Source organism: Microtus oregoni, unplaced genomic scaffold (assembly GCF_018167655.1).
Source record: "Microtus oregoni isolate MIOR12 unplaced genomic scaffold, Mior012 000016F_ref0000370, whole genome shotgun sequence".
NCBI lineage: Eukaryota > Metazoa > Chordata > Mammalia > Rodentia > Cricetidae > Microtus > Microtus oregoni.
In genome coordinates this window covers 42,787,671-42,814,979 of record NW_024543075.1, presented here as the reverse complement: position 1 = coordinate 42,814,979, position 27,309 = coordinate 42,787,671, and the positions used below count along the sequence as shown (strand labels likewise).

General features: G+C 39.2%; 3 protein-coding genes across 3 annotated transcripts; all 3 read right to left on the bottom strand.

Annotated features, from left to right (window-relative positions):
• Positions 1-939, bottom strand: LOC121457796 (olfactory receptor 51G2). The gene has a single exon (XM_041666802.1). It carries the CDS (start codon positions 937-939, stop codon positions 1-3), a length of 939 nt encoding a protein of 312 aa, XP_041522736.1.
• An 8,176-nt stretch (positions 940-9,115) lies between these two features.
• LOC121457421 (olfactory receptor 51G1) lies at positions 9,116-10,075 on the bottom strand. Its single transcript, XM_041666087.1, has one exon. It carries the CDS (start codon positions 10,073-10,075, stop codon positions 9,116-9,118), a length of 960 nt encoding a protein of 319 aa, XP_041522021.1.
• A 15,857-nt stretch (positions 10,076-25,932) lies between these two features.
• On the bottom strand, positions 25,933-26,874 carry LOC121457420 (olfactory receptor 51A4-like). The gene has a single exon (XM_041666086.1). It carries the CDS (start codon positions 26,872-26,874, stop codon positions 25,933-25,935), a length of 942 nt encoding a protein of 313 aa, XP_041522020.1.
• Positions 26,875-27,309: the final 435 nt, after the last annotated feature.

Here is a 27,309-nt window from a genome sequence, read left to right as displayed (position 1 = left end):
CTAGTTACAAAAGGCATGAGTTATTCTATCCCGGATCTGTTTGGTCTTGACACTGTAAACAATGGGGTTCATCACAGGAGGGATGAGAAGATACACAAAGCCCATGACCACTTGCACCAGATGGGGTGCCTGCTTTCCAAAGCGGTGGATTACAGACAAGCCAATCATGGGAGTATAGAACAGAAGTACAGCACAGATGTGAGAAACACATGTGTTGAGAGCTTTGAGTCTCTCAGCCCTGGAGGCAATGGACAGCACTGTGTGCAGGATGAGTGCGTAGGACAGGAGGATGAGCAGGGAGTCCACCCCCACTGTAGAGACAATGACGAACATGCCGTAGATGCTGTTGGCCTTGATGTCTGCGCAGGCCAATTTCATCACCTCTTGGTGGAGACAGTAGGAATGCGAGAGGACTAGGGAGCCACAATAAGGAAATCGCTTGAGCATAAAGGGCAACGGGAAAATGAGCGCAAGGCTGCGGCCCAGAGAGGCCAGGCCTATTCTGCCAATCACTGTGTGCGTGAGAATGGAAGCATAGTGCAAAGGGCGGCAGATGGCCACAAAGCGATCAAAGGCCATAGAGAGAAGCACAGAGGATTCCAAGAAAGACAAGCAGTGGATGAAAAAGAGTTGGGCAAAGCAAGCGTCATGATCAATGTCTCGTGCCCCCACCCAAAAGATGCCGAGCACGGTAGGAAGGGTGCAGAGAGACAGACCCAGGTCAGTCAGAGCCAGCATGGACAGGAAGAGGTACATAGGCTCGTGGAGGGAGGGCTCTGTCTTGATGATAAAAAGAATTGTGCAGTTGCCCAGGATAGAAACCAGATACAGGAGGCACAGTGGGAGGGAGATCCAGATGTGCATGTGTTCCAGCCCAGGGATGCCACTCAGTAAGAAAGTAGAGGACATGCTGCCATTTCCTAGGGGTCCTGGTGTCATTGCAAATGGAGAAATAGGTCAGTTGGAATCTGTCCAAAATCCTGAAATGAATTGTAGAAACGTTAGTGATGGATTGAAACTGGCAAAACCAAAATTCAGAACAAAAAAAAAATTAGAACCAAATAATTCTGGAACTGTATAGCTCCCTCAAGAGATTATTTCAGTCTTTTTCTGGTTTCTTCTTTTGATTAAGACAGGATCTCATGTGTACCAGGTTGGCCTCAAACTCGCTGTGTAGTTGATGATGACAATGATTCCTCATCTTCTCGCCCCACCACTCCAGTGCTGAAATTATGGGCATGAACCACCCTCCTCAGTTTATCATCACCTATTTGAAGAAATAGTTTGCAGTCTCACAGTTTTGGTGAGTAACAAAGACGCAGTAGTAAGTAGACTTTATTAGCCTAAGAGCTGGAGTAGAGAGGCTTTTGTGTTGATGAAACTCCTCTCCCCTTTCTTTCTCTCTGCCTGCTCTGGCTTTCAGATCAACCTTCTTAACCCATGGATTTTTACTTTTTGAATTATGACATTGTTATGTCCCAGACTATCTGGTCTTTTCCTTGAGCTGAGGTGATCTTGAGTATCTTTCCATCAGGACTCTGCAATTGTGCCTCTGGAATTTTTCTTATGCGTGGGGAACTGGAAGTGCCTAGGGGAAAGGGTTATGAAACAGGGAAAAGTCAGTTCCTTCCCTTAGTGTTGTGGTATTTTACCATGAAGACCATGAATATTTTGGAGGCGGAGTTTACAGCGGCCCACCTCCTTGGTTCTAGGAACTTCTCTGCTCTTCCAGAATAAGTGGTAAGTTTCCTTTTCCACACTTCTGTTGAGCCTGCATCCTCTGAACGCACCATCAGGCAAGCCCTACCCACCTTTTCTGTCAGGTCTTTTACTAAGGTTTCCACTTTTCTCTGATCTTCTGTTTCCTTCACTTATGTCACTATGCTTTCTTTCCAGTATTTTGATGGTTTTACTTCTTGTCTCTTCTCTGTTGCAGTTTCAGCCATTGTATAGAGGTTATGTTACATACAGTCCTTCACTTGTTTCTGCTTTCTGCTCTTGCTAACATGGAAGTCTCATCAGCTCTAGTCCATAAATCCTGCTCAATTCACAGGACTCTAGGTAGACCTGGAGGGTGTGTGGCAGGGTTTGCCAGACTATGCCTGACTTCTACAGTGTGAAACCAGAGGCCTTCACTCAGTCAGTATCTGGATAAACTATAAATTCAGGAATTTGAGTGATGTGGACCTATGTGTTAGAATATGACTTTGCCCCTTCTTGCACACTGAGTGTTTGAAAGTCTATATAACAAAATCCAGTGATGCTGGTAGACAGAAAAATAACCACGTAGGAGTTCAGCCATTGAGCACAGGTCTATTTCCAGTAGGTTCCTTGACTTCTACTGTAGCGATATCCCATTCCTAATGCCTATGAAATAGAAGCTTAGGCAGAGTGGGGCTTTGCTTTATTCACCTCTGTGAAATATGACAGGTGATCAATATATTTTCCTTTCTGATTGAAAGTTAACTTTTTTTGAGTTAGTGATTAGTAACTTAGAGAAAGTTACAGCTGTTTCTGGGATTTTAGAGAAAAATGGGATGGAGCAACACTTTCTTTTAGAGTGAGTTCTGAATAGCTGTAGTGCTTTCTGTTACAGAATGACAAGTTAGAGACAAACAACAGCAGTTAGCATAAAGCAAAGAGTCTAACAGACCTTTACAAAGAAACCAAACAATGTATAATCTGAAAAAGTAAGGCAACTTAACAAAACTTTCTAAGGTTCCATGGAGATTATTTGTAGACTGCTCTTGGCAAAAATTAGATGTTCATCAGGGATTATATTTCTTTCTTCTGATTCTGTTCTATTTTAACATCAAAAATACATTGTTTGGTTTCTTTTTCTTAGTTGCAAATTTTCTTCATTTAGAATTCTTAAGCCATTAATTTTTGGAAATTCACATACATAGTATTATGACCCTATCAAACCCTACATCACATATCTGCCCAGAAAAGCAATGGAACTCAGATCTCTAGAACTAAAATGTTCATGGTGAAAGCTGAAAAAAAAAACAAAACCATTTTTTTTTTCAGTGAACATTTCCAGGTAGATGCTTAGCAGCCTGGAGTGAGTGGAGGTTAAATAACACAGGACACACGGATATATCGGAACTTTCCCATTCCTACCTTCTATTTGTTACAAGCTGAAGCTAGATATGCTCTGGAATTAGAAATTGTTCTTTTAATTGTAAGTGGGTAGCACTGAATAGAAATCAGCAAACAAGATAAGGGTACGTTGGAGCAGGGTGAATAGAAATAAAATAAAATCCAGAAAATGAAGCCAAAATACATTAACTTCAGAATGAGCATCTTTTGGCTGACTTGGGGTTTGGCAGGGATTGAGACTTAGTAAAGTAACTCTTAAGAGCTCAAGAAATGACTGTCAGAGTATAAACTTCCCGTCAGAGGGAGGGCTTATTGTTCTCTATCATTACCAGAACAGTTGCTATAGGCAAGGTTGGAAGTGGAAATAGATTTAACCTATGATCTTTTCTATAGTTTTTCTGCTTGGAAATCTCTTTCTGAATGAAATTTAGCAACTACGATGATGTCTATTATTGCTACTCTGTAGTGGCTCAGAGAGTTATCATTTTATGTCACAGAAAAGATTTTCTTCCAGGTCAGTTAGCTTCCTGGAAACCTGTACTTCTCTTTCTTAGACAATTCCCTCAGGTGCATTAACCTTGTTGGTGGTTGAAGTGGTAGATGCTGAACTCAGTAGCTAGTTCATCTCCTCGCAGTACCTCGGTTTTACCGTCTCAATTTGTCTCTCCTTTCTCATCACTATTTCTGCTATTACCGTATAAAAGGCAACTTCCTGGGCAGGAAGCTGGGGGAGTGGAGAAAGCTGCTGTTTGTTTCTGAGAATGCTTTGATATCAGACCTGTGATTCCACACAGTCAGGAAGGCTGGTTGCTGCAACTGTCATGTTCAGGAGACATCCTTGTCAGTATTCTGTGGTCAAAATCAAGGCCAGAGTGAGTCTTCCAGAGTCTCTTGGTGCCATAGCTGAACGCTAAACAACTGTCTATTGAACTGACTCGTCACAATACCAAGGCTCAGTCCAGAGGCTGCAGAGCTCATACCAAGGAAGAAGGAAGCTGAAGCTAGGAGCCATAAGCTTACAGAGAGACTGGAGAATGGATACAGAAATCCCCAATTTTTAGCAACTGAGGTACCACTGAGACATTTTCACTTGCTTTTAATCTGCTCCCTGCTGAGACTGGGCTCTTGGGCCTCATTATCTCAGACTCTGGAAGGAAAAGGAAAGAGAGTTGGGGGCTCTTGTGAGGTAAGCATCTCGGTGTGTCCCAGGCACTTGGAACCAAACCCTACAGGATATGGAGAAGTTTTACACATACTCTGCTACTCCAGCAAAGCAGAATAGGTGCTGCTGGTAATATTTTATGTATGATAGGGCACAGTTCAACTTGAATACATTAAACATGGTGTGTGCTAAGGATAGATAAGCACACACATATGATATTTATAAAAAATGTTTTGCTATAAAGGGGCAAAATAGGAGAGGGACTTAACTGAAGAGTGGTAAAGAGTAACACAGGAGAGTGAGGTAGGAGGGATAAATAACATCAAGGATCTTTGAATAGGAGGAAAAATTATTCTATAAGCTTGTTTAAAATCACATTATACATATAAAATCACATAGTTGATAATGTCCCACCCAAGATCTATAAACTGACAGCTACCCAGTGCCAGAAAAGGGAGGTCTCCCTTTAGTAGTGACCAGAGGGTTCCAAGGAACCCCAAACAATATTGCCTCCTAGAATGTGACTAAAGTCCCTGTTGCTGAAGACACCACAAATATTGGACATACTTGGAGGAATTGAACTTGTATTGACCTGAAAGACTCTTCCTTGAGGGCTAGCTCTCATGTATAAGAAGATGCTGTAAAAGTTGTCAAAGGAAAAAAGTAATGAATAGTCTTGTCCAGCGGTAAAGTTTATAAAGCACAACAACGACCACCCCAGAAGATCCTCACAATGGTTCAATAGTGGGATTAACCAATAGCTGTCTAATTGGACTAGGAGTCTAATCAGTACACAATACTCATGCACTGTAAAGCTAGCCAATTACCCATGGCTGGAGAGGTCAGAGACCCTAGAGAATAACCTACTACTGCTGTTTTCCTAAATAAATACAGCTTCTTTCTGTATTCTAAATATATCCTTATACCTGCATGTAAGTATGGCTATCGCCTCTTAACAAAAGAGCTTCTTTTGAAGCAGTTGGAGGCTGCTACATAGATCTATAACTGGAAAAAATGCATAGAATAAGTAAGTGTGAAGTGTCTAGCCCCAACTGATAACATAACCCCTACACTCAAAGCTCAAAAGACAGGGATAGAAAGATTCTAAGAGGCAAAGTTTTTTGTTTTTGTTTTTTTTTTTTTTGGTAGATTGTGTCTTCTAGGCCTATCATGGATGCAGAACCTATGAAACATTGATGATATGGTTGCCTAAAAAAAGATCTAACTAGTGAACACATAAATTGACATGCCAATGTGTTTTGGAACAGTCCACAAAGTTCTGTCCTTAGGAATTTCAGGGGGGAGAGGTGGAGGACGTAGAAAGTTTTCTCCATGTATGATCAACCTGATAAATTATCCAAATGCAGTGATCAGGCCTAAACACATGGACATATGAACAACACTGAATTGACATAGTAGGGAGTGCACTTGTGTGTGGGGGGGAGTGAAGTGATATAATAAATACATTAAGGTGATTATCTCAAAACTGTAAAGAAGTTGGCAGTAGTATTTCAGTTGTAGAATTCATTCTTAGCTTATATGAAGACCTGGATCCAATATTGGGGATCAAATCCAAACAAAGAAAACCAAAATTTTTATATGATGATTCACAGATATAAAGGAGTAACCCTTTATTATCTGGCTCTGGGAAAGATTATGAAGAAACCATTATAAAGAGAGGAGTAGATGCAATTTCAATGTTAAGTAATTACTCAACTAATTGTATCCATTTTTTGGAGTGAATATGAAGGGATTTCTCATAGTCCCCAATTTTGCTGCATTTTATTCCCATCTGGTGATTTGGCAGAAAGGTTCCTCAGTGACACAGTCCACTAGATTTTTGATTGAGCACACTGTTTGTACGAGGGTGTTATGAATCAGTGTGTGTTCAAGTTACAGTCCTCTGGTGATCTAGATTAGAACTAACTCTCATGCTTGCAATCAGGCAAATGACTTAGCCTCACCCTTACCACAGTGAATCAGAAAACTCAACATTAAAGATTATTACAAAGACTTGGGTGTTTTGTGTATCTTTATCTTTGTGATTTGTTTTAACTCCGATTTCAAACTTTTTTATAAAATAATAAAATTTTCTTTATAAAAAATAGTATCTTCACATTTAGTCTGGAGTTACTTCCAAACCCAATTGTCTGCTATGTTAGTAGAAGGATGACATAACTAAACACTGCAGATTAGGGAGCTTTACAGCAGCAGGTTCTTTTCCCCACAGTCTGGAAGGTATCAACATCCAAGAATAGGGTATATACAGCTCTGATCTTCCCTTCTAGGTTTGCATGGATTATCTACTAACAATGGTCCTTACATTTCACCCTGTGCTCATGCAACCCTGTCTTCTCTTTAAGTCTTCAAATCACTTCTTACAGTACATTGTTTATTAGATGTTGGCCCTACTTTATTGACTCCATTTTATCTCATGACCTTGTGTCTAAATATAGTTCCATACTCGATTCTTGCAAGTTAGAAATGATTCAACCTACAATACTTATTTATCCTCAGTTCTGACAACTACTTATTTATATATTTAACATATTTTATAGCAAAAATGTTTTTTGTACAATAAAATAATACATTTTATTCTTCACTCCCTGTGATAATACTTCATCAGCTCTAAACCTGAGCTCTTGAATAATAAAATTAGTCTTAGAAATATTTTGTCTAAGTTTGAATGCCACATTATACAGTGGGAGGGGAAAAAAGAAATGGAGATAAAGAGACAGAAAAAAAGAAGTGTGATTAATTTTTGATTCACTTTTAACAATCTTTATCAGAAAGAACATACAGAATAATTTATAACACAGACAAGCTTATTCTGTCAACCTTAAGTCTCCATAAAGTTTTTGTAAGTTAAAAATAGAATATGATGTGGAGTAACTAGAGTTCACTAAACCTAAAGTGCCCAGTTATAAGAAGTACAGCTTTTTAAATAAGGCAGATTTGGGTATGTTTCTAAGCACTATTTTATTAGATATATGTAATATTGATTACAATAGTTGATCTCACTGCTTATTGTCTCTAAAAGGCTTATGTAATAACTGGAAAGGAAATAATGCCTTTCATGGTTGTAGATGTTGTTAAATAAAAATAATTTGAGAAAATTACAATAAAATGATTATTTTTGACATTTTATTAGATGAATATTATGATCATTTTAAAATTACAAGCATATCTTTTAATTAGAATTAAGATTAATAACTTCCACTAAAAGATTAAAAATTCAGAGCCATTCAAAACAAGACATGGTGAAAATAATAATAAATTAATTAATTTGTGGAGTTAGAGTTCCCATATACCTCAAGAGCAGTATAGAAAGATTAGATATGAAGATCAGTGCCAGAGGCCATAATATACACAAAGACCTGAGTTCTAGCTCCAGAACTGTTAAAAAGAGGAAAAAGAAGTAGCTACTAGGTACTACCATGCAGGTCACTCTGTGTAAGAATAAAGGCATGAGAATAGGGGTAGCAAACATAGCAAAAATACGTCAATGTTGTAAGACCTTTTTTGGAGTTGACAGCTGTGTCAGAGCTAAGCTCATGTGAAGCTGCTGTAGGCAGAAAGATGGGTGTTTGCTTGTTGGTCAGGGAGGACTAACAAACTTCTGATTCAAAGCTGTCCTATCTATGGAATTCTGATATTTATGAGGATGCAATATATCTCAAATGGTGGGAAGTGATCACTTGATGGTCTTTGGCCTTCATGAGAACTGAAGGAACAGTCAGTATAAATAAAGACAAGCTGAATTCACCAAGCATTTGCAGTAATTAAATGATGATTGACTAGAAAGTATTTGGGCCACATGAAGGGTGAAATCCCTTAGGATGTGTGTTCATAGGAATCTATATATTTTAAGTGTGTAGGCTCTATATTTATGTTGCTACATGTGCTTATGGATACCATACAAGCATATCTACTTTCATAGTTCTATATTTTGTCGCCTTCCCTACAACAGAGGACCAGAACCTAAAACTAATCATGCTTTAAATGTGGTAAACCTTCTTATAGTGTTGTTATTTATCTACTTTCTCTTCATAATGAAATGTTACATCTTTTTGTTTCCATTACAATAGCTTCCTTTATTGCATCTGGAATTAAGGCACTGGACAGAAGAAGATTGTTGAACCAAACCTTTATAGTTCTCATGACTTTAAGTGAAGTTTATGAAGGCGATACTTTGTTCTGTGTCAGTATACGAAATACCATAGTTTGTTGCTTATTTATCTAGACAAACGTGATAATAAACAAACTGACACAAACTGGACAGCAACAACATACATACCAAATACAAATAAGCAAGGCGCACAAAACATACAAACATAGAAACAGTAAGAACAACAGTAGTGTGAGTGTGCCTGTGCAAATAAAAGATACCCTCACGAAAATTCACCACTGTAGATTTGGGTTCAGATATGTACAAATGAATAAAAATTGTCATGATAATAAGTCAATAAAATGCATCAAAATGTAAATTAAAAAGAACCACTAGTTAGATTCCATAGACAGCAAGGATTGAAGGAAGAAACATGACAGTTTTCACGTTCTCACATTATAAACCGGTAAACATGGAGAATTATATATTTGCTAAGTACTATTAGAGATTTCCATGAATCTCCTCATTAAACCTTTGCAGCATCCCCATGGGAAAGGGAATTTATTTCCATGTTCTTTCAATTGTGAAAACTAAAGAGACGGAGAGGTGGGTAGCTCCCTCAATGCCACACAGACTGTCAATTGCACACCTACTATTTTAGAGTATTTTCCCACAACATAGCTGAACCTATAAAAAAAAACGTGCCCTATATGGCCAAACTTTTTCTTCAATTTAACCCAATTCTACTGAAAACACCTAGGTGACTTTACAAACTCAAACTTCTTCATAATACGCTGGCGTATTTGCTTAGTCTTGATGCTGTAGACAATGGGGTTCATGAGGGGTGGTACCAACAGATACACATAAGACATCAGAAGGTGTACAATGCGGGGAAGATGCTCACCAAAACGATGAACAAGGGATAAGCCGATCATGGGGATGTAGAACAGCAGCACTGCACAGATATGAGAGATGCAGGTATTGAGGGCACGGAGGCGCTCCTGGCGGGAGGCTTTGCCTAGTACAGCATGGAGGATGAGGGTATATGAGAGGAAGATGAGCAGGGAGTCCACACCCACAGTGCAGGCCACAACAAAGAGTCCGTAGATATGGTTGACAATGATGCTGGAGCAGGCCAGTTTCATGATCTCCAGATGCAGACAGTAGGCATGGGCGAGCACATGAGAGCGGCAATAATGAAAGCGCTTAAGTAGAAATGGTAACGGGAGAATGAGGAGTGCACTTCGCAGCACTGAGCTCAGTCCCATCTTCACGATCCTTCTGGGTGTCAGAATAGTAGAATAGCGCAGTGGGTTGCAGATTGCCACATAGCGGTCAAAGGACATAGAGAGCAGAACAGACGACTCCACCAAAGACAAGGAGTGAATGAAGAAGAGCTGGGTAAAGCAGGCAGGGATGCCGATCTCTCTGGCATCAAACCAGAAGATTCCCAGCACGGTGGGCAGTGTGGAGAGGCAGAGCCCCAAGTCTGTGAGGGCTAGCATGGCCAAGAAATAGTACATGGGCTCATGGAGGGTGGCATCTGTCCGGATGACATGGAGAATGGTAAGATTCCCTAAAATCACTGTCAAGTAGATGGAGAAGAAGGGGATGGAGATCCAGCCATGGAGCTCTTCCAGACCTTGAAAGCCTGTCAGAAAGAAAGTGGCCTTTTGGAGACTGCTGTTGTAAAAGATGACCATGGCTTTATGATCTTATATCCGCCAACCTAAGGCATAAAATATAGTCCACATAAATGAGTGACAGTGCTGAATCCCCTGTCATCTAAATGTTCAGGGCTAGGGAGTCAAGACAAACATGCAGGTGGAGAACTTCATCTATCGTACGCTTTCTACAGTGGCAGAGTGGGTGATCATAGTGGATCTCTATAGCCTATAGATTCTATGCAACTTAGCCTCCAGTGTTGATCTCTCTGATATTCAATGAGATAACCTCATATAATACTTTGTGGCATATTTATCCTTTAGAAATATTTTCTATTTAATAACTGAAGCATTCATAATTGCCTCATATGCACTATAAACTCAAACTAAAAAGTGCCATGCAGAATTATCTACTAAAAATGGAGCAGAAAATGTGAGCATCAACTATGCACAAAGAACAGAGGAAAGGGAGCCTTAAATCTATTGCCTAGACTCTACTGCCTAGAAATCAGCTCAGAGTGAGCCATGTGTCTTGGCTAGGATTGATATGACATCTTGGCATAGTTGCCTGTAATGGCTGAACAGGGTTTTTTTGCTATTCCTTCAGAACCAATGCATTGAAAAGCAGTTGTGTCCTATGCACAGTGTACAGGAACTAGTTACTATCCATCACCGCCTAGAAAGTTTGAACTGGTGTTTTCCATGTTATTATACTAGATGCATGCCATTCAATGATGACACTAATTCTGCCACAGAAGTTCTATTCTTAGGAGCCAAATGCCAATGAGGGAACAGTGACAAAGAGATCAAATGATCCGGTTAAGTTTCCTGGCCAAAAAGAGCCAAACATGAAATCCAAACCATGATTCCATCCAGAGTCAATGCTGTTGTTTCTCTGCACTGATGTTGCTGTTGCACAGAAAATTAGTCGTACAAGAACCAAGCAGTTCAAAATAAATTTAGTGCACAGTGAATTCCCTATTTTGGACATGTCTGCATGGCAATTGGCGATTTATATCACAATAGTAAATGAACCAAGACATAAAGTAATAGTGAGGAAACACATTTGCTAGATGCAGTTAAGTTTGGGGCATATTGAATACAAGGGATGCTAGAATTTCTAGAAGCATTAATGGGGGTATCTAGAATATGTGTGTATGTGTGTGTATTCTTGGTTTGAGTGAGAGTCTATACTATAGGGCAGCTGCCATCTGTATGGAAAAATTGGTAGGAGATACAACGTAGAAAGCAGAGTTTGGGGCTTATGTCATAGCTCTGGAAATGCTAAAATAAAGATGGTACATAAATTAGATTCATTTATATAGTAGAGAATCACAAGGAAAAATGAGACAATATAAATAAGATCTGGTTACTGCCGGTAATTGTATAAAAGATGAAGAAGGTTGTTTTAAAAATACTGTAGTGTGAAGTCCGTAGTGACTCACAGAAGGTTTTTATAAATTGGAGATATGAAAGAATTTGTTCTTGTTGGATTTTAGAGATTAAGAGAAAAGTGAATATTCTTTATGATTTTTTTCATTGAAAGAAATCTGTAGTGTGATATCAGAAACATTTTAAGAAAAAAGTATAGGAATTTAATGATAGCCTAACTTTCTTTCAAAACTCTTCTTTTTTGAAATGCAGAAAGACATGGAAAATAATTAAAGCATATAATTCTCTCTCCATCTTTGCCACCCATAATTTAAATTTAAAGAAGCAATAATGAAAAATTTAATTTTATAATTACCCCATTATTTTATAATTCGTAACGAAAAAGAAGATCACTATAAGGAAAGAAAGCTAGGGTAAATAGCATGAATGCAAGAGAGAAGTGAAGGCTTGGGGAAGGAGAAAGTGAGGAGCAGAGAAATGAATAGGAGATTTGGAAAGCCTAGTGCCAGTAGCTGGACCATGGTGCAAAATCATCCTGAGAATGAGAATGCTGATCAGAAGAGAAAATGGCAAAATGGAAATCTGCCACCAGTTAGAGAGATGTACAGATTCTCAGTAAAGTTTATGCTCGTCCACCCACTCCAATTCATTTCAGAGTCTGAGAAATAAGGGCTATCAAGGGGCCATCTTTATCACCCCTCCATCTTCAGACACAGAGGGTGTTTCACCCAAGACATTCTATTCTCGTATGACCTTGATTTCCAAAAACATTTTCCTTGCATCTTTTACTTTTGTTATTAGTTACATTCAATTATGCCATGGGAGAGCAGGGAACAGAAAAAGGAGAGGAAATCTTGGCTCACACCAAAAGGACAGGTTGGCTTCATCCCTGGAGCTCTCAACTCTGGCACGGGCATGGAACCTAGTTACAGACTTGCTGCATAAATTTGTAAGGAAATGAGAAAGATGGGACAGAGTAGAAATAAAAAGGAATAATTCTTAGTACTGGTCACTGTCACTTCAGAGCAATGCGTCAGCTGATTCCTCTAACTTGCTCCTACAAAGGGATGTCATCCATGTCTGTAATAGAACCTGCCTCTTTTTTTGGATCGTTATATGCAAATATATCAATTGTTAAATTAATGAAGCATTTTATCATTAATTATAGTACATATTTTTTGGCTTTTGCTGTTGTCATCGATCTTTAGTGATGTCACACAACAGAGTTCTCGTTATTTTTCTTTGACTAACACAGTCCTCTCTGGTTTCCAGCATTCTCATTCTCTTACCAAATGTGAAGTGGAAAGAGCTGTTAGCCAATAACAAACTTTCTTTCTACCTAGGGAGCTAGGCCACAGCAGAAGCAGGTGATGTGTACAAAGCTGTCTGTGTTAGTGCTCTCTTTCTCTTTCTTCTTCATCCTTGCTCCTCTCCTATTCTGCTCTTCCTCTGTCTCCTCTCATTCATTCCTTTTCCTTCTTTCCTCCTTAGTATCTACCATTTACAACATTAAAGAACTACAAAATTTCTCTCAAGGAATACCATAACCTAGTGTGGAGCTTGAATATTCCAAGTTGTTACAAAATTCACTGTAGTCATTAACTATCATAATACGAGTTTAAGTAAGAAAGGTATCGATTACACTTGCAGTTTTAATGATCAAGGAACTACATTCTGACAAGTAAAGCGATGAGAGATTAAGTAGAAAAGCGAACATTCCTTTTATAAGAACATGCACAGTAGCTAAGATTGGACTATGCCTCTAAGTTTCCTGTCCCATGCTCACCCCTCAAAACCTTCTTGACTAGCATGGTGTGGGGACATGGCTAGGAGGCAGAGCTCAGTATACCATCTAGGAGTGCAGTTTTCTCTTCTCCTAACTGCTCCATGTGACTCTGCTTGTAACGTACCTGAGCAATAATAGCTGGTGAGAGAAGGGCTCGGATGGCATGCTTCAATTCAGACCTCAAATTCAACGGCAGATTAGCTACACGAATAGTAAGCAGTTTCTGTTTGAAATGCCTGGTCCTTTTAAAGTGTCCAAAGCTTCTTCTCAGGGGACTCGGCTGTCACTAACAAGTCCCCAAACAGTTCTCATGCTGTTAACAGAGCACTCAGGGAGGGGACTGGAGTCAGAATCTACAGAGGAGACCAATGTTGAAGGGATCACATTAGGATGATTTCAAGATTTGCTACTGACAGTGAAAGCAAGACCTTCTGAGAACAAGAGTCTCATATTTGGAATAACACTCCTCTTTCTGATAGTATACTTTCGTTCCATCAAACATTCTTATATGTCCTGGCATCAACTGCCAGGATTCTAGGTGAGTATAGACTGAAGCCCACACTGCAGAGACCATGTGCTGAAGAGACACACTTGTGTCCCTCTCTTCTCATACTAGACAATCAGATTAGCATGACTTTTGCAATAATACTTTGCAAAATTAATGAATTTAACAGGAATAACGGAGTCTGGAGCTGAAGCTGATGCATGAACAGATACAAAAGGCTTTAACTCTCTATGTATCAAAAGGAGTTGCTGATAAAGAACTCTGCTGGGCCTGGAAGGTGTGGGAATCATCCATCCCACACAATTGTTTTTCTTTCCTTTTCAAAGTGGGGGTTCATTAAGACTGCAATTTCTTACAACCAGACTCAACACATCATCATCATCAATAGTAATAACAGCAGCTGCAGCAGCGACAACAGTCTGTTTTATTGACAACCATAGCAATGATAGTTGCCATTTATTGGGAGATTAAATTGCTAGGCCCAGTATAAGATATTTTAAAATAAACTATCAATTTAATTCTCAAAACAACTCTGGTTATTGTTTAGTATTATTTGTATCTTAGGGAAAAAGAAACAGAAACAGAACAACCAAACTTAGCTAGATACTTCTTGAAAGAGGCACTCCTGTCGTTGGAGAGTTAGTCTGTGTTGGGTCCAGGGGAGTCACACAAAGATGAGAACACCACCAAGTCTAATAAACCAAAAGCAAACTTTATTCCAGAAACCAGATCCTAGAAAAAACAAAAGCAAACTTAAAAATAAAAAATAAAAAAAACACCGCAGGGCACAGAAGCTTATCAGCTAGCTGATACCACAGCCAGAGATGGTGTTTGTTAGGCTGTGGTAAAAGGCCGGTTTCTGAACCCACTTTTCATAGTAGGGGCACCAAGCATTAGCTCTGAACAAAGGAATTTTTATAATCTTGCCCTGACCCCGTGGGTCAGTCAACATAGACCCTAAGGAGGGGAGTGAGTTTTAACGTCAGTGGGTAACTAGACAGCTATCATAAAATATGTTTTAGAGGAGATTACAGCGAAAGTCACTAATTGCAAGAAAACAGTTGTCTTTAGCAATTAGTCAGAAAAGGGGCTGCTAGTAATACCAGAAGGTTAATAAATTAGAATTAACTGGTTCTTAGACTGAGAACAACGTAGGAAATGGCAGAAAGCTTTTCACACTATCTCAAGGTAAAACTCAGACACAGACTGCCATACTTTACAACCTCCATTATCAGAGTTCATTAGTCAAATCTGTGTTTATACTTTGTCCGGTGTGTCTCCTGGCACCTCCAGACAGTGTATACTGAAGCCCCATTCCTCCCCATTAATGGTGCCAGTTTTCCATAACAAAGACAGTGCCTAACCTAGAGTTCAGTATCTCTATCTCCTAAAGGTTAACTAAGTTCACATCCTTTGTTTATCAAGGATGGCCAGAACACTACTCCCAATTTGCAGGGAGAAGCTCTGGCCTTGTAAATAAAACAGCCAATTGTAAAATGAAATGACCTAAGCTGATGGAGGTTTTCCAGGCATCTGAGAAAATAGTTCACTGTGAATGACTGATCCTTGATCTGCTGAGAAAGCTGCTGACAGTCTGCTTTCATTCTCCTAGACTTATAACTTTATATATTTTTTATTTTTACATTTTTATTTTTGGAATCTATATTTTTATTTTCTTATTTTTGGACTCTTCAGTTTGCATGACAAATGCCTCTGCTAATGACAACATGACTTCTTATTTTTCTCTGTGTTAGATTTCCTTTTGGAAAACTCTATAATTGACTTAGTTCCATGCTGTGGGACAATGGTCTTTTAGCCTGTCACTGGTATTATTTTTAATAAAATGCTGATTGGCCAGTAACCAGGCAGAAAGTAGGTAGAGGTGGGGTAACCAGGCAGGAAGTAGAGGCAGGGTGATGAGAACAGGAGAATTCTGGGAAGAGGAAAGATACAGTTACAGTTATTACTCAGTCAGAAAGGAAACAAGATGAGGATGCTTTGTTGATGAAAGGTACCAAGCCACGTAGCTAACACAAGAATAATGGGTTAATGTAAGATGCAAGAATTAGTTAATAAGAAGCCTGAGCTAACAGGCCAACCAGTTTATAATTAATGTAGGCTTCTGAGGGAGGAAGGTCATTGGTTAAAAAAATAAACTGTTTGGCTGGCCCTCAGAAGCGATAGCTCTGCTCTCTGAGGCAGATGGTGATGCAGCCAGCCACCAGGTCAGACATGCTAAATCTTTCCTGGTAAGCGCACCTCATGGTGCTACATAGATTATTAGAAATGGGTTAAGAGACTGAAACTAATGGGCCAGACAGTGTTTAAAAGAATACAGTTTGTGTGTTGTTATTTTGGGGCATAAGCTAGCCAGGCGGCCGGGGTGCAGGGGACGCAGCCCCGCTGTGCTCCTATTACTACAGGCCTCCATGTGTTTCTTTGGGACTTAAAGGCTGTGGGACCGGGTGATTTAGAAACCTCTGTCAACTGTTCCATTAAGGAAAACAGATTTTTAAAAAAAAATAATTTGGGACATAACACATGATATCTAAGGATTATTTGGGTCTTAATGATGCAGTATTAGTGATGAAGGAGCACCATAAAATAAGAAAGTGGGAATGAATTAAAACCTAAGGGTCACCTGTATCCTACCAATGAATTCATTTTCTGAAACTAAGGGACCCAGAATGAAGATAACCAGGTCATTCATTGGTCAGGAACTGATCTACAGAAAGAATAGAGAAGTTGTTCGGTATATAAAACTTCTCCTATTCTCCTGTTACATAGCATGCACAGAACTGATTGAAGCTAATGAGACCCCATGTTTATGGGCAGTAGATGGAGTGGTCATAAAGTCAAGCAGCTGTGGATAAAAACCTTGTTCCTGATTGCTGGGTTGATGTGATGAGAAGGTTAATTTAGGTGAAACAAAAGCTGAGTTCGATATGGCTGTTCCTTTCTGAGAATATCAGGACAGAGATTATGTGTACCTCTCACCCAAGATGTGTAAGAGGTGGACACTGGGCTAGGTGAGGAATGGAGCCACTCATAGCATCACAAAGAGACCAGCTTCCCAGGAAGTTCTCCTTTGGTCTTTGTGATGCACTGAGTCCCTCACCATGCCAAAATAAATATAATAAGATAAAACAAAAACTATAACATTGAAGTTGGACAAGACAGACCAATAGAAAGAAAAGACCCCAGGAGAAGGTATAGGAATCAGAAATTACTTGGTTTGCACACAGACTCCAGAATCCCGTAGAAACATTAACAGGAAGCCTTAACCTCAGAGGACCTGGTATAGAGCTTTGCAGGTCCTATGAATGCTACTTCAGTCCCTGTGAGCTCAAATGAACTTTAGCAATGTTGATTTAGAGGGCCTTATTTATTTTTGGTGTCCTCCATCCCTTCTGGCTCTTAAATCCTTTCTGCCTTTTCTTTTGGGGTGTTCCTGTGCTCTGAGGGGAGGGATTTGATGGAGACATCCCATTTAGGGTTGAGTGTTCTGAGGTCTCTTGCTCTCTGTGTAATGTCTGGCTGTGTGTCTCTACTTGCTCTCATTTGGTGCAGGAGGAAGCTTCTCTGATGATAGCTGAACAAGGCACCAATCTATGAGTACAGCAGAATACCTTTAGGAGTCACTTTATCACTATTTTTTTAGACAAGTATTATTTGATTTTACCTTAGTTTAGACTCTTGGCCACCCGAGCAGTGCTGAGTATGGGTTCCATCTCATAGAATGGTCCTCATGTCAATGTAGTTATTGGTTGGTTACTCCTACAAGCTTTGTGCCGTCATGGCCCTAGCATATCTTGCAGGTAGAACACCGTTATAGATAAAAGGTGTGTGGTTCACTTGGTGTTTACTTTCTCTTTTGATAGTGTACAGAGTACTTTTCTATACTGAATAGGCAGGAATATAGTGGTGAAAGCACCGGCTAGACATTTCCATGTTCAGGGAGTTGTATAGGTACAAGTGGTGTGGACCATATGGCGACCATTGCTGCTTTACAAAGTCCCAGCATTTCAATATTCCAGCCCACACTTCTCCAGCACCTTTTTACTTTCATTTTTAGTGGTTCACAGTATCAATGCCTTTCCTTTTGGGGAATTGTGTGTGGGCTTTGGTAAAGGACAGAAATGTGTACAACGTTGGCTTCCCTGAACAAAATAATTCTTTTGAAAAAAAAAAAATCCCTGCCACTGTGAAATCAGAAATTCCAATATATCCCCTACTTACACCAAGAACAGGAAAGTTAGAGATTTCATAGACACACCTGATCCCAAAGAAGAAATGCCTACATTTCAGATCCTCAGCCTGAGCCCACTAAGGGCAAGAGCTCGTTAACAAACACAGAGAAATCAGAATGGTATGGTATAATGGGAAAAGAGTAAGACTTCAGGACCTTCCCTTTAGGGAGCTTTATTAGGTGAACAGGCTTGCATAGTAAGACTAAGACACCAAGTCTGCTCCTCAGGATTCCTTTTCCAAGATCAGGCATTTGAGTGAGGCTCTCCAGTTCCTTGGGGGTTTGAGGAAAGTTTCTGCTTGATAAAGTGTCACTCTTCTTATCCCTAACAAAAGGAATTTGTGACCCTTCATTAACACATGACTAGTGCCTATTGTCTAGGTCAAGGCTGGTTTCCTCAATCCTTGATTTCAAGCTACCCCACCCCCACAGAAGCAGGCCTTCGGCACAGCTGTGTTATCTTCAGCACTGGGGCCTTGGGTCAGTTTGTGGAGAGTGAGCCACACTCTTGGCAACAGCCTAGGTTGTTTTCCCAAACAACCTGTGGGGTGCCTTTGGAGAGGTTGTTCTAAAATTTTGCCTCTTCTCACTTGAAGCATTTCCACAGAAGTTGTGGCTTGTCTTCCAGGACTGCTGAAACTAACCAAGTCAATCTTGTGTGGTAGCCGTATTTCTTGTAGTCCACATTTTCACCATCTTCATAACAAATGGTGAATGCAAGATATAAGATACTACTGCCTACTTAATATCTTTTAGATTGTTCATACCTGTAGGTTTCCATCTATATTCTTCAGATCCTTTTGAGTACTTAGTACTTTATGATTTGTCAGAGGTGATTTCAGGGTAAGGAGCTAAAACCCTTGGTAAGTCATCTCTGACTCTGACAGGTATTGGTGATGCTAAATCCTGCCTTTGTAACTTCTCTCATACCGCTGTTTTTTAATAAAGCCTGACTCTCTTGACCTGTGAATATTTCTAATGATTTCTTTGGCTCACATAACCTCTTGTCCTCATTCTGCACGTATGATTCCAAGGTATAAAATTTTTCAATTAAGGATAACTTCTTGTCCTTGGATGTTATTTGGATGGCATGCAGATTGCCATCCTGAAGAGATACTCGATTTGCTAAGTTATTGTAACTTTCTAACAGATTTTGATTGTCAAATTCAACAGTATGAAATTTTTCAGATAATTTCTCAGCACCCTTTGACATGGATTGTATTTTGTTTGTCAAATTAATGTTGTCCTTTTTAATAGTATTAATTTTTCATCTAATTTTTGATTTTGATGGTATTAATCCTGTCAGCTAGCTGTTCATTATTAGTCTGTAAAAACTATACAATTTCTAAAAGTGCCTGATTCTTAGCTCTGTTATCAAACCATTTTCTTAAGGAAACCAAAGGTAAGTCCCAATATCCAATAAATTGATGTATCAGAAAAACCATATAAGCCTTGCAGAATATTATTCATAATATAAGCAAAAGGTTACTAAATTCCTGGATGGTAATATTGTCCGTAATTATATAACTTTCAAATTTATTGATTTATTTATTAATCAAATAAACTTTCCTTTGTTATAAGATTTCAGTAAATTGTTTTAGATGTAATAATCTTTATTGGCCATCAGGTGTCACGGTTGCAGCAAAGTGGCAGAGAAATGTGACCAGCAGAGGCGTGAACAGAGGTAGAAACATGCTCTTAATTTGTTACCATATTTGTCAGTATTTAAGCAGACACCTACGGGACTGTTACAGTAATGCCAGCACCATTTCCAACAGTTAAGTTTTAATCAAGTCATTCATAGAAACATAGAGCCAGCTTGACAGTATGTAAATTTTCTTTCTTAAGGTTTGTTTTTACAGATCTATTATATTTTAAAAGTTCCCATCAAAGTTTCACTTTATTCTTCTCTTCCTTTTCTGGAACACTCAAAAAGTATTACAATTTAAAATAAAATTTCCTTTTCTTCTTCCCTTAACAAAGCCATGTCTTTCACACCTCATACTTTTCTTCCTTCAGAAGACCTCACACTCACCTTGCATGTTTTTGCTTTACTTTAAAATGCATTTAATTCTTCCATTGAAGGGCATCTAGGTTGTTTCCAGGTTCTGGCTATTACAAATAATACTGCTATGAACATAGTTGAACAAATGCTCTTGTCATATGATAGGGCATCTCTTGGGTATATTCCCAGGAGTGGTATTGCTGGGTCCAGGGGTAAGTTGATCCCGAATTTCCTGAGAAACCGAAACACCAATTTCCAAAGTGGTTGCACAAGATTGCATTCCCACCAGCAATGGATGAGGTTTCCCCTTCCTCCACAGCCTCTCCAGCAAAGGCTATCATTGGAGTTTTTTATTTTAGCCATTCTGACAGGTGTAAGATGATATCTCAAAGTTGTTTTGATTTGCATTTCCCTGATTGCTAAGGAGGTTGAGCATGACCTTAAGTGTCTTTTGGCCATTTGAACTTCCTCTGCTGAGAATTCTCTGTTCAGTTCAGTGCCCCATTTTTTAATTGGGTTAATTAGCATTTTAAAGTCTAGTTTCCTGAGTTCTCTATATATTTTGGAGATCAGACCTTTGTCTGTTGTGGGGTTGGTGAAGATCTTCTCCCAGTTAGTAGGTTGCCTTTTTGTCTTGGTGACAGTGTCCTTTGCTTTACAGAAGCTTCTCAGTTTTAGTAGGTCCCATTTATTCAATGTTGCCCTTAAAGTCTGTGCTGTTGGGGTTACACATAGGAAGCGATCTCCTGTGCCCATCTCCTGTAGGGTACTTCCCACTTTCTCTTCTATCAGGTTCAATGTGTTCTGACTGATATTGAGGTCTTTAATCCATTTGGACTTGAGTTTTGTGCATGGTGATAGATATGGGTCTATTTTCATTCTTCTACAGGTTGACATCCAGTTGTGCCAGCACCATTTGTTAAAGATGCTTTCTTTCTTCCATTGTATACTTTTGGCTCCTTTATCAAAAATGAGGTGTTCATAGGTTTGTGGGTTAAAATTCGGGTCTTCTATACGATTCCATTGGTCGACTTCTCTGTTTTTATGCCAGTACTAGACTGTTTTCATCACTGTAGCTCTGTAATAGAGTTTGAAGTCAGGGATGGTAATGCCTCCAGACAATCCTTTATTGTATAGGATTGTTTTGGCTATCCTGGGTTTTTTGTTTTTCCATATAAAGTTGATTATTGTCCTCTCCAGATCTGTGAAGAATTTTGATGGGACCCTGATGGGGATTGCATTGAATCTATAAATTGCCTTTGGTAGAATTGCCATTTTTACTATGTTGATCCTCCCAATCCAAGAGCAAGGGAGGTCCTTCCATTTTCTGGTATACTCCTCAATTTCTTTCTTCAATGCCTTAAAGTTCTTGTCAAATAGATCTTTCACTTCCTTGGTTAGCGTTACCTCAAGATATTTTATGCTGTTTGTGGCTATTGTGAAAGGTGAAGCTTCTCTGATTTCCCTCTCTGCTTCCATATCCTTTGTGTATAAGAGGGCGACTGGATGAAGAAAGTGTGGAATATCTACACATTAGAGTACTATGCTGCGGTAAAAAACAATGACTTCTCAAATTTTGCATGCAAATGGATGGAAATAGAAAACACTATCCTGAGTGAGGTAACCCAGACCCAAAAAGATGAACATGGGATGTACTCACTCATAATTGGTTTCTAGCCATAAACAAGGGTCACGGAGTCTACAATTGGTGATCCCAAAGAAGCTAAGTAAGAAGGTGAACCAAAGGAAAAGCATATAGTTGTCCTCTTGGCTATGGGAAGTAGACAAAATTGCCGGGGAGAAAATTGAGATCTTGTGGGTGGGGTGGGATGGGGGTAAGGGGAGATGGGGAGAGAGGGGGGAGAGGGGGAAAATGGGGGGAGCTTGGGGAAGGGGGAGGATTGGGATGAAGGAAGGTTGGATGGGGGAGCACGGAAGCACGGTTCTTAGTTAAGGGAGCCACCTTAGGGTTGGCAAGAGACTTGAACCTAGAGTGGCTCCCAGCTGAGGATGGGGAACCTGAAATGATCCTATCCTAGAGCAATACTGACAAATATCTTGCATATCATCATAGAACCTTCATCTGGTGATGGATGGAGACAGAGACAGAGACCCACACTGGAGCACTGGACTGAGCTCCCAAGGTCCCGATGAGGAGCAGAAGGAGGGAGAACATGAGCAAAGAAGTCGGGACCACGAGGGGAGCACCCACCCACTGAGACAGTGGAACTGATCTATTGGGAGCTCACCAAGGCCAGCTGAACTGTGACTGAAAAAGCATGGGATAAAACTGGACTCTCTGAGCATGGCAAACAATGAGGGCTGATGAGAAGCCAAGGACAATGGCACGGGGTTTTGAACCTACGTAATGTGCTGGCTTTGTGGGAGCCTAGCCAGTTTGGATGTTCACCTTCCTAGAAATGGACGGAGGGGGGAGGACCTAGGACTTACCACAGAGCAGTGAAATCTGACTGCTCTTTGGGCTGGAGAGGGAGGGGGAGAGGAGTGGGGGGAGGGGGAGAAGGGTAGGAGGAGGGGGAGAAGGGTGGGAGGAGGGGGAGGGAAATTGGAGGCTGGGAGAAGGAGGAAATTTGTTTTTTTTTCTTTTCTCAATAAAAAAAAGTTTAAAAAAATGCATTTAATTACAATAGAATTACATCACTCCCACCTTCCTTTCCTCAGTCCAGAATCTCCCAGGTATCATCCCTTGAATCCTTTCTACAACTGTCACACCCTATTTATTTCGGACTTTGTGGCAGGGTCTCCTGTATCCACTCATGCTGACCTTGCACTCGCTGTGCAGACCAGGATCACCTTGAACTCCTGATTTCTTGTTTCTGCCTCCTGAGTGGAAGTACTGGGACTCCAGGTGTATACCACCACACCAGGGTAACATGGGACAGGGGATCAAACTCAGGGCTTCTTATAGGCTACACAAGAACAATAAATGTGAGATACATGCACAGACTCTTTGTATACCTATGATATAGAGTTATCATATTACTATCTCCATTTATATATATTGATTACACTTCTTAACCATCAGAGACACTCTTTTACAGAGAAACATAGGAATAAGACAATTAGGAATTGTCGTGAATCAGTTTATAATACCTTAGAAAATTCACCTGATAATTTTATAATTGATAGAGACATCTGATTCTTCTTAACTTTTAAGTGAGACATAGACATATTTTACCTATTTAGTTTTGTCTATCATATGAAAAATAAGTTTGTAAAAGTACATAAAATTAAAGTAATTCACTGTGGTATGTGTTCCTATCTAGATATTTAGTAAACATCTGTTTATTTGATAATAGAATTTGAAAGTTGTAAGACACCAAGTGTAAACTGAGTCATGCAAATTATGACACTAATTTTAGCCATGCTCTCAGGTAATTCCCTGTTATCTGCTTTTATTGTACACACATGTTAGGCAAACATTATAATCCAAAAGTAGTTAAGTGCAAAGGATTTGTCTGGGTATGAAGCTTGGGTGCTTATTTAATATTAGGCAAGAGTTAGTATTAAGTAACCTCTTTATTCCTCTTATATTCATGCATTCCCTTTAGGCCGAACTGCTAGTGCTATGTACATTAATGTCTTATTCAATTTGTATATGCCTTTATTTGTGTATAAGTAAAAAGGAATAGAATTCATTTATTGTATTTGGACTAATTTTGTAATGATGGCTAGTGGTAGAAAATATTACTCATGTATAACATACATAAATACATATATACATTTATATAGACACAGAAAGGAATTTTATAAATTTTTATCCTGAGTAAAAAATGTAGTATAAACCTTACTTGTTTATATAAATGTTATATCTTAAATTTACTATACTTTATACTTGAATTCAAATTGCATTTTTGAGAAAATGGGACAAAATGATTTTACTGACTTTTAAAAGAGCAAAATACAGATTTTAATTTTATAAATATGATATATAATTTTGAGACAGGGTTTTAAGTAACCTAGCCTGACTTTAAAGATACTGTAGAGACAGGATAACCTTGAATTCTTGATTCTTTTTCTCCTGAGTGTTATAGAGATTATCTCTGCTGAGATTAGAGAGGTATACCATCGTGCTTGACTGTAATGATACTGTTTAACCAAATTTGTGGAGAATACTTTTAAGGTTTTGTCTCTATGCATAATCAAATGGAGATTTGAACTACCTTTTAGGTGATGTTTGAGAAGACATCCAGCAACTGTTTGATTGCTTCCAAAGCTAATGCGGATGAGTACTCAGTTTCAATTAGCTGGTGTCTTTAATGATCAGATTGACACTTTTGTTTTGGTTGTAGAGAGGCATGAGCCTCTCGTGGGTTCCAGAGAGCTTAGTGTTATAATATTCTAGTAGTGACAGCTGATGGGCCAAGGTGGGGAGGAAAATGTGTCCGAGATGGACAAAGGGAGGATGGTGTCAGATCAGGAGCAGCAGTGGAAGGAAAAGGGGAATTGAAGGAAAATTTATAGTTAAAGGAGGAAGGAAGAACAGAAAAGTGAGAAGGAGTGTCGCAAGGGTGACAGTGTAGGTAGTGGTGAGATCCCTAAGGAGGCCACTGAAGGTTCGGATTATTCCCCACAAGTGTATGAAAATGAAAAGTCAGCAGAGTTTATGGATACATTGTCAACAAAGGGTCAAGATGATGTGTAAACAGAGCCTATCTAGACTTTCCTTGGAAGGATCTGAGTCAATTGGAAAGAAAGGAAAATCCTTCCAAAATCCAGGGGCAACAATTCCCATCCCCATGGTCAGAGAACAGATCCCACTCAAAACCAGGATTCAGCAAGAATATCCATCATGGAGGAAGACATTCTTGCTCAAACCAGAGTCAGAAAGGAGGACCTCCAGCTCTGTATGGAGCCTCTCAAAAGGAAGCTTGTGATTTTAGCCCAACTGTGAGTGCCTAGGATGTTAGTACAACTTATACACTGTACTCAAATCTAAACAACGAAGAGCTGTCATTCCTGTGATTCAACTGATTTTTCCTAAGTACAGTGGTTCAGACATTTGACTTGTCAATGGATCTCTAGTCAAGAGTTGAAACAAAGGGCTCAAAAATGTGAACATAGAACCATTGGTGGGTGTGGTTATCAGTCCAATTATTTAGTTGTTGAGTCTTGGCATCATGAAACTTTGTAGTATATAAGTAATTCACTTATGTATCTAAGGAAATATAAGCAATGAAAAGATTTGGTTAAAACAACTTAAATTCTTATTAAAATTATACAATGTAAAGATGAGAACGGAAGTGGAAAGCAGGGGCACAGTTGGAAAGAGAGTTTAAGTGAAGCTGAGCAATCTGCTCAAGGGTCTTCTTCATTGTGTGTAAATGTCATAGATATCTAAACACAAACAGCTGTCTGTCTCTAGAGTTTGGACCAGATGATTATATTTGAATGTTCAGAAAGGAAGTGTTTAAGAAAGTTAAATGAGTGAATAAAAATAACTTCTCCTGTCAAAATATTTATTCTTAATGTTTGCTTTAGTGATTTCATATGTAAATTTGTCATTTTCCAGTTAATTTTGGTTTATGAGCTGTATAGCTAAATTTTTAATTCTCAAGACAATATCTTGAGGATGACTAGTTTAAATGAAGAAACTATCTTCATCATATTTTATCACCAACTCATTTTACTTGCAAATGTGTATTGTCAGTTTTCAAGTAAACATATTTAATATTCCTTTAAGGATCAAAACTTTTGAGATACCATAATTAAGACAGATAATTCTATTTTTATAATAGTAGAAATAAATTCTATGCTTATATTAATGTCTCAGTCTTAAATATTGAATCAAGAAATTTACAAGACTGATTCTTTGATACTGGTAAAGACATGGAAAGATGATTCTGAAGAGTTAACATACAGTGTGAATCCTTACTAATTCATTCTTCTTGGTTTTCTGACATCACTGATTGAATTTACATGAGATTAAACATATTTGTCATTTTTGTTTTTGACACAGTTTCTCTAGTATCACATTTCTTATCTGTTGGCTCTTCACACAGTATATAACGGGATTCATCAATGGAGGCACAAGCAGGAAAATGTCAGCCATGAGGATCTTGGTTATAGGAGAACTGTGTTTGGCAAAACGGGAGACAACAGAGAGGGAGATGACAGGGACGTAGAAGACAAGCACAGCACAGATGTGGGAGACACAGGTGCTGAGGACCTTGAGCCTTTCCCTTTGGGATGCAATGCCCAACACTGCTCTCAGGATCAGTCCGTAGGACAAGAAAATACATGTTATGTCCAGGATACCCGAGAGAGCCACAAATAAACCATAGATGGCATTAAACTTGTTGTCTAAGCAGGCCAGCTTCATCACATCCTGGTGGAGGCAGTAGGAATGTGACAGCAGATTCTTCTTGCAGTATCTTAGACGCTTTAGAGTTACAGGAAAAGGCAGGATCAGCAAAACATTCTTGAGAGCAAAAGCAAGCCCGATTTGAAGAACCCTGGCACTGGTAAGGATGGAAGTGTATCTCAGAGGGTTACAGATGGCCACAAAGCGGTCAAAGGACATAATGAGAAGTACAGATGACTCCATAGCCGAAAATTCATGAATGAAAAACTCCTGGGCAAAACATACATTGGGAGAAATTTCTGGAGAACCGAACAAGAAAACCTTGAGCATGGTAGGGAGAGAGGAAATGGATAGTCCTAGGTCAGAGAGAGCTAACATGGAGAGGAAATAATACATGGGTTCATGCAGAGAAGGCTCTGATCTTATAAAAAAGAGGATAGTGCAGTTGCCGAGGATGGCTACAGTGTACAGGAGGCATATGGGGATGGAGATCCAAATGTGTGCAGATTCCATTCCTGGGAACCCAACCAAGTAGAAAGCAGGAATTTCAGTAACAGAGATGTTGAGAATAGACATGCCAGCGTGGCATGTGTAGGAATCAAGATGAGCAACTCCAAAGATGTGTGTTTTGGCGCTTAAATGCCTGACTTTGTCGTATTGAAACTTTTAAGGTGCTGTTTAACCAAGAGACAAAAGAAGATATCCTTAGAAATGTATCCAACATGAAGGGAAATAGCTCAGAAAAACTATAGGAGTATGTATCAGTATCCAAATATGCAGTACATATCAGCATCTACATAAACATAGCAGAACAAGTCAGGTGGCAAATCTTAATGAAGAAATGCTCTTAATTTTTTCTGATTTAAGCCCATTATTTCCCTCTATTCTTTTCTCTTATACATCATTACTTTCTAAGATAGATCGATTCTTTAGTGCTTCTGTGCTTAATGTTGTCTATTACACACATGCAGGTTACAAAGCAATCTTCCAACAGGCATGTCTCAATTGATT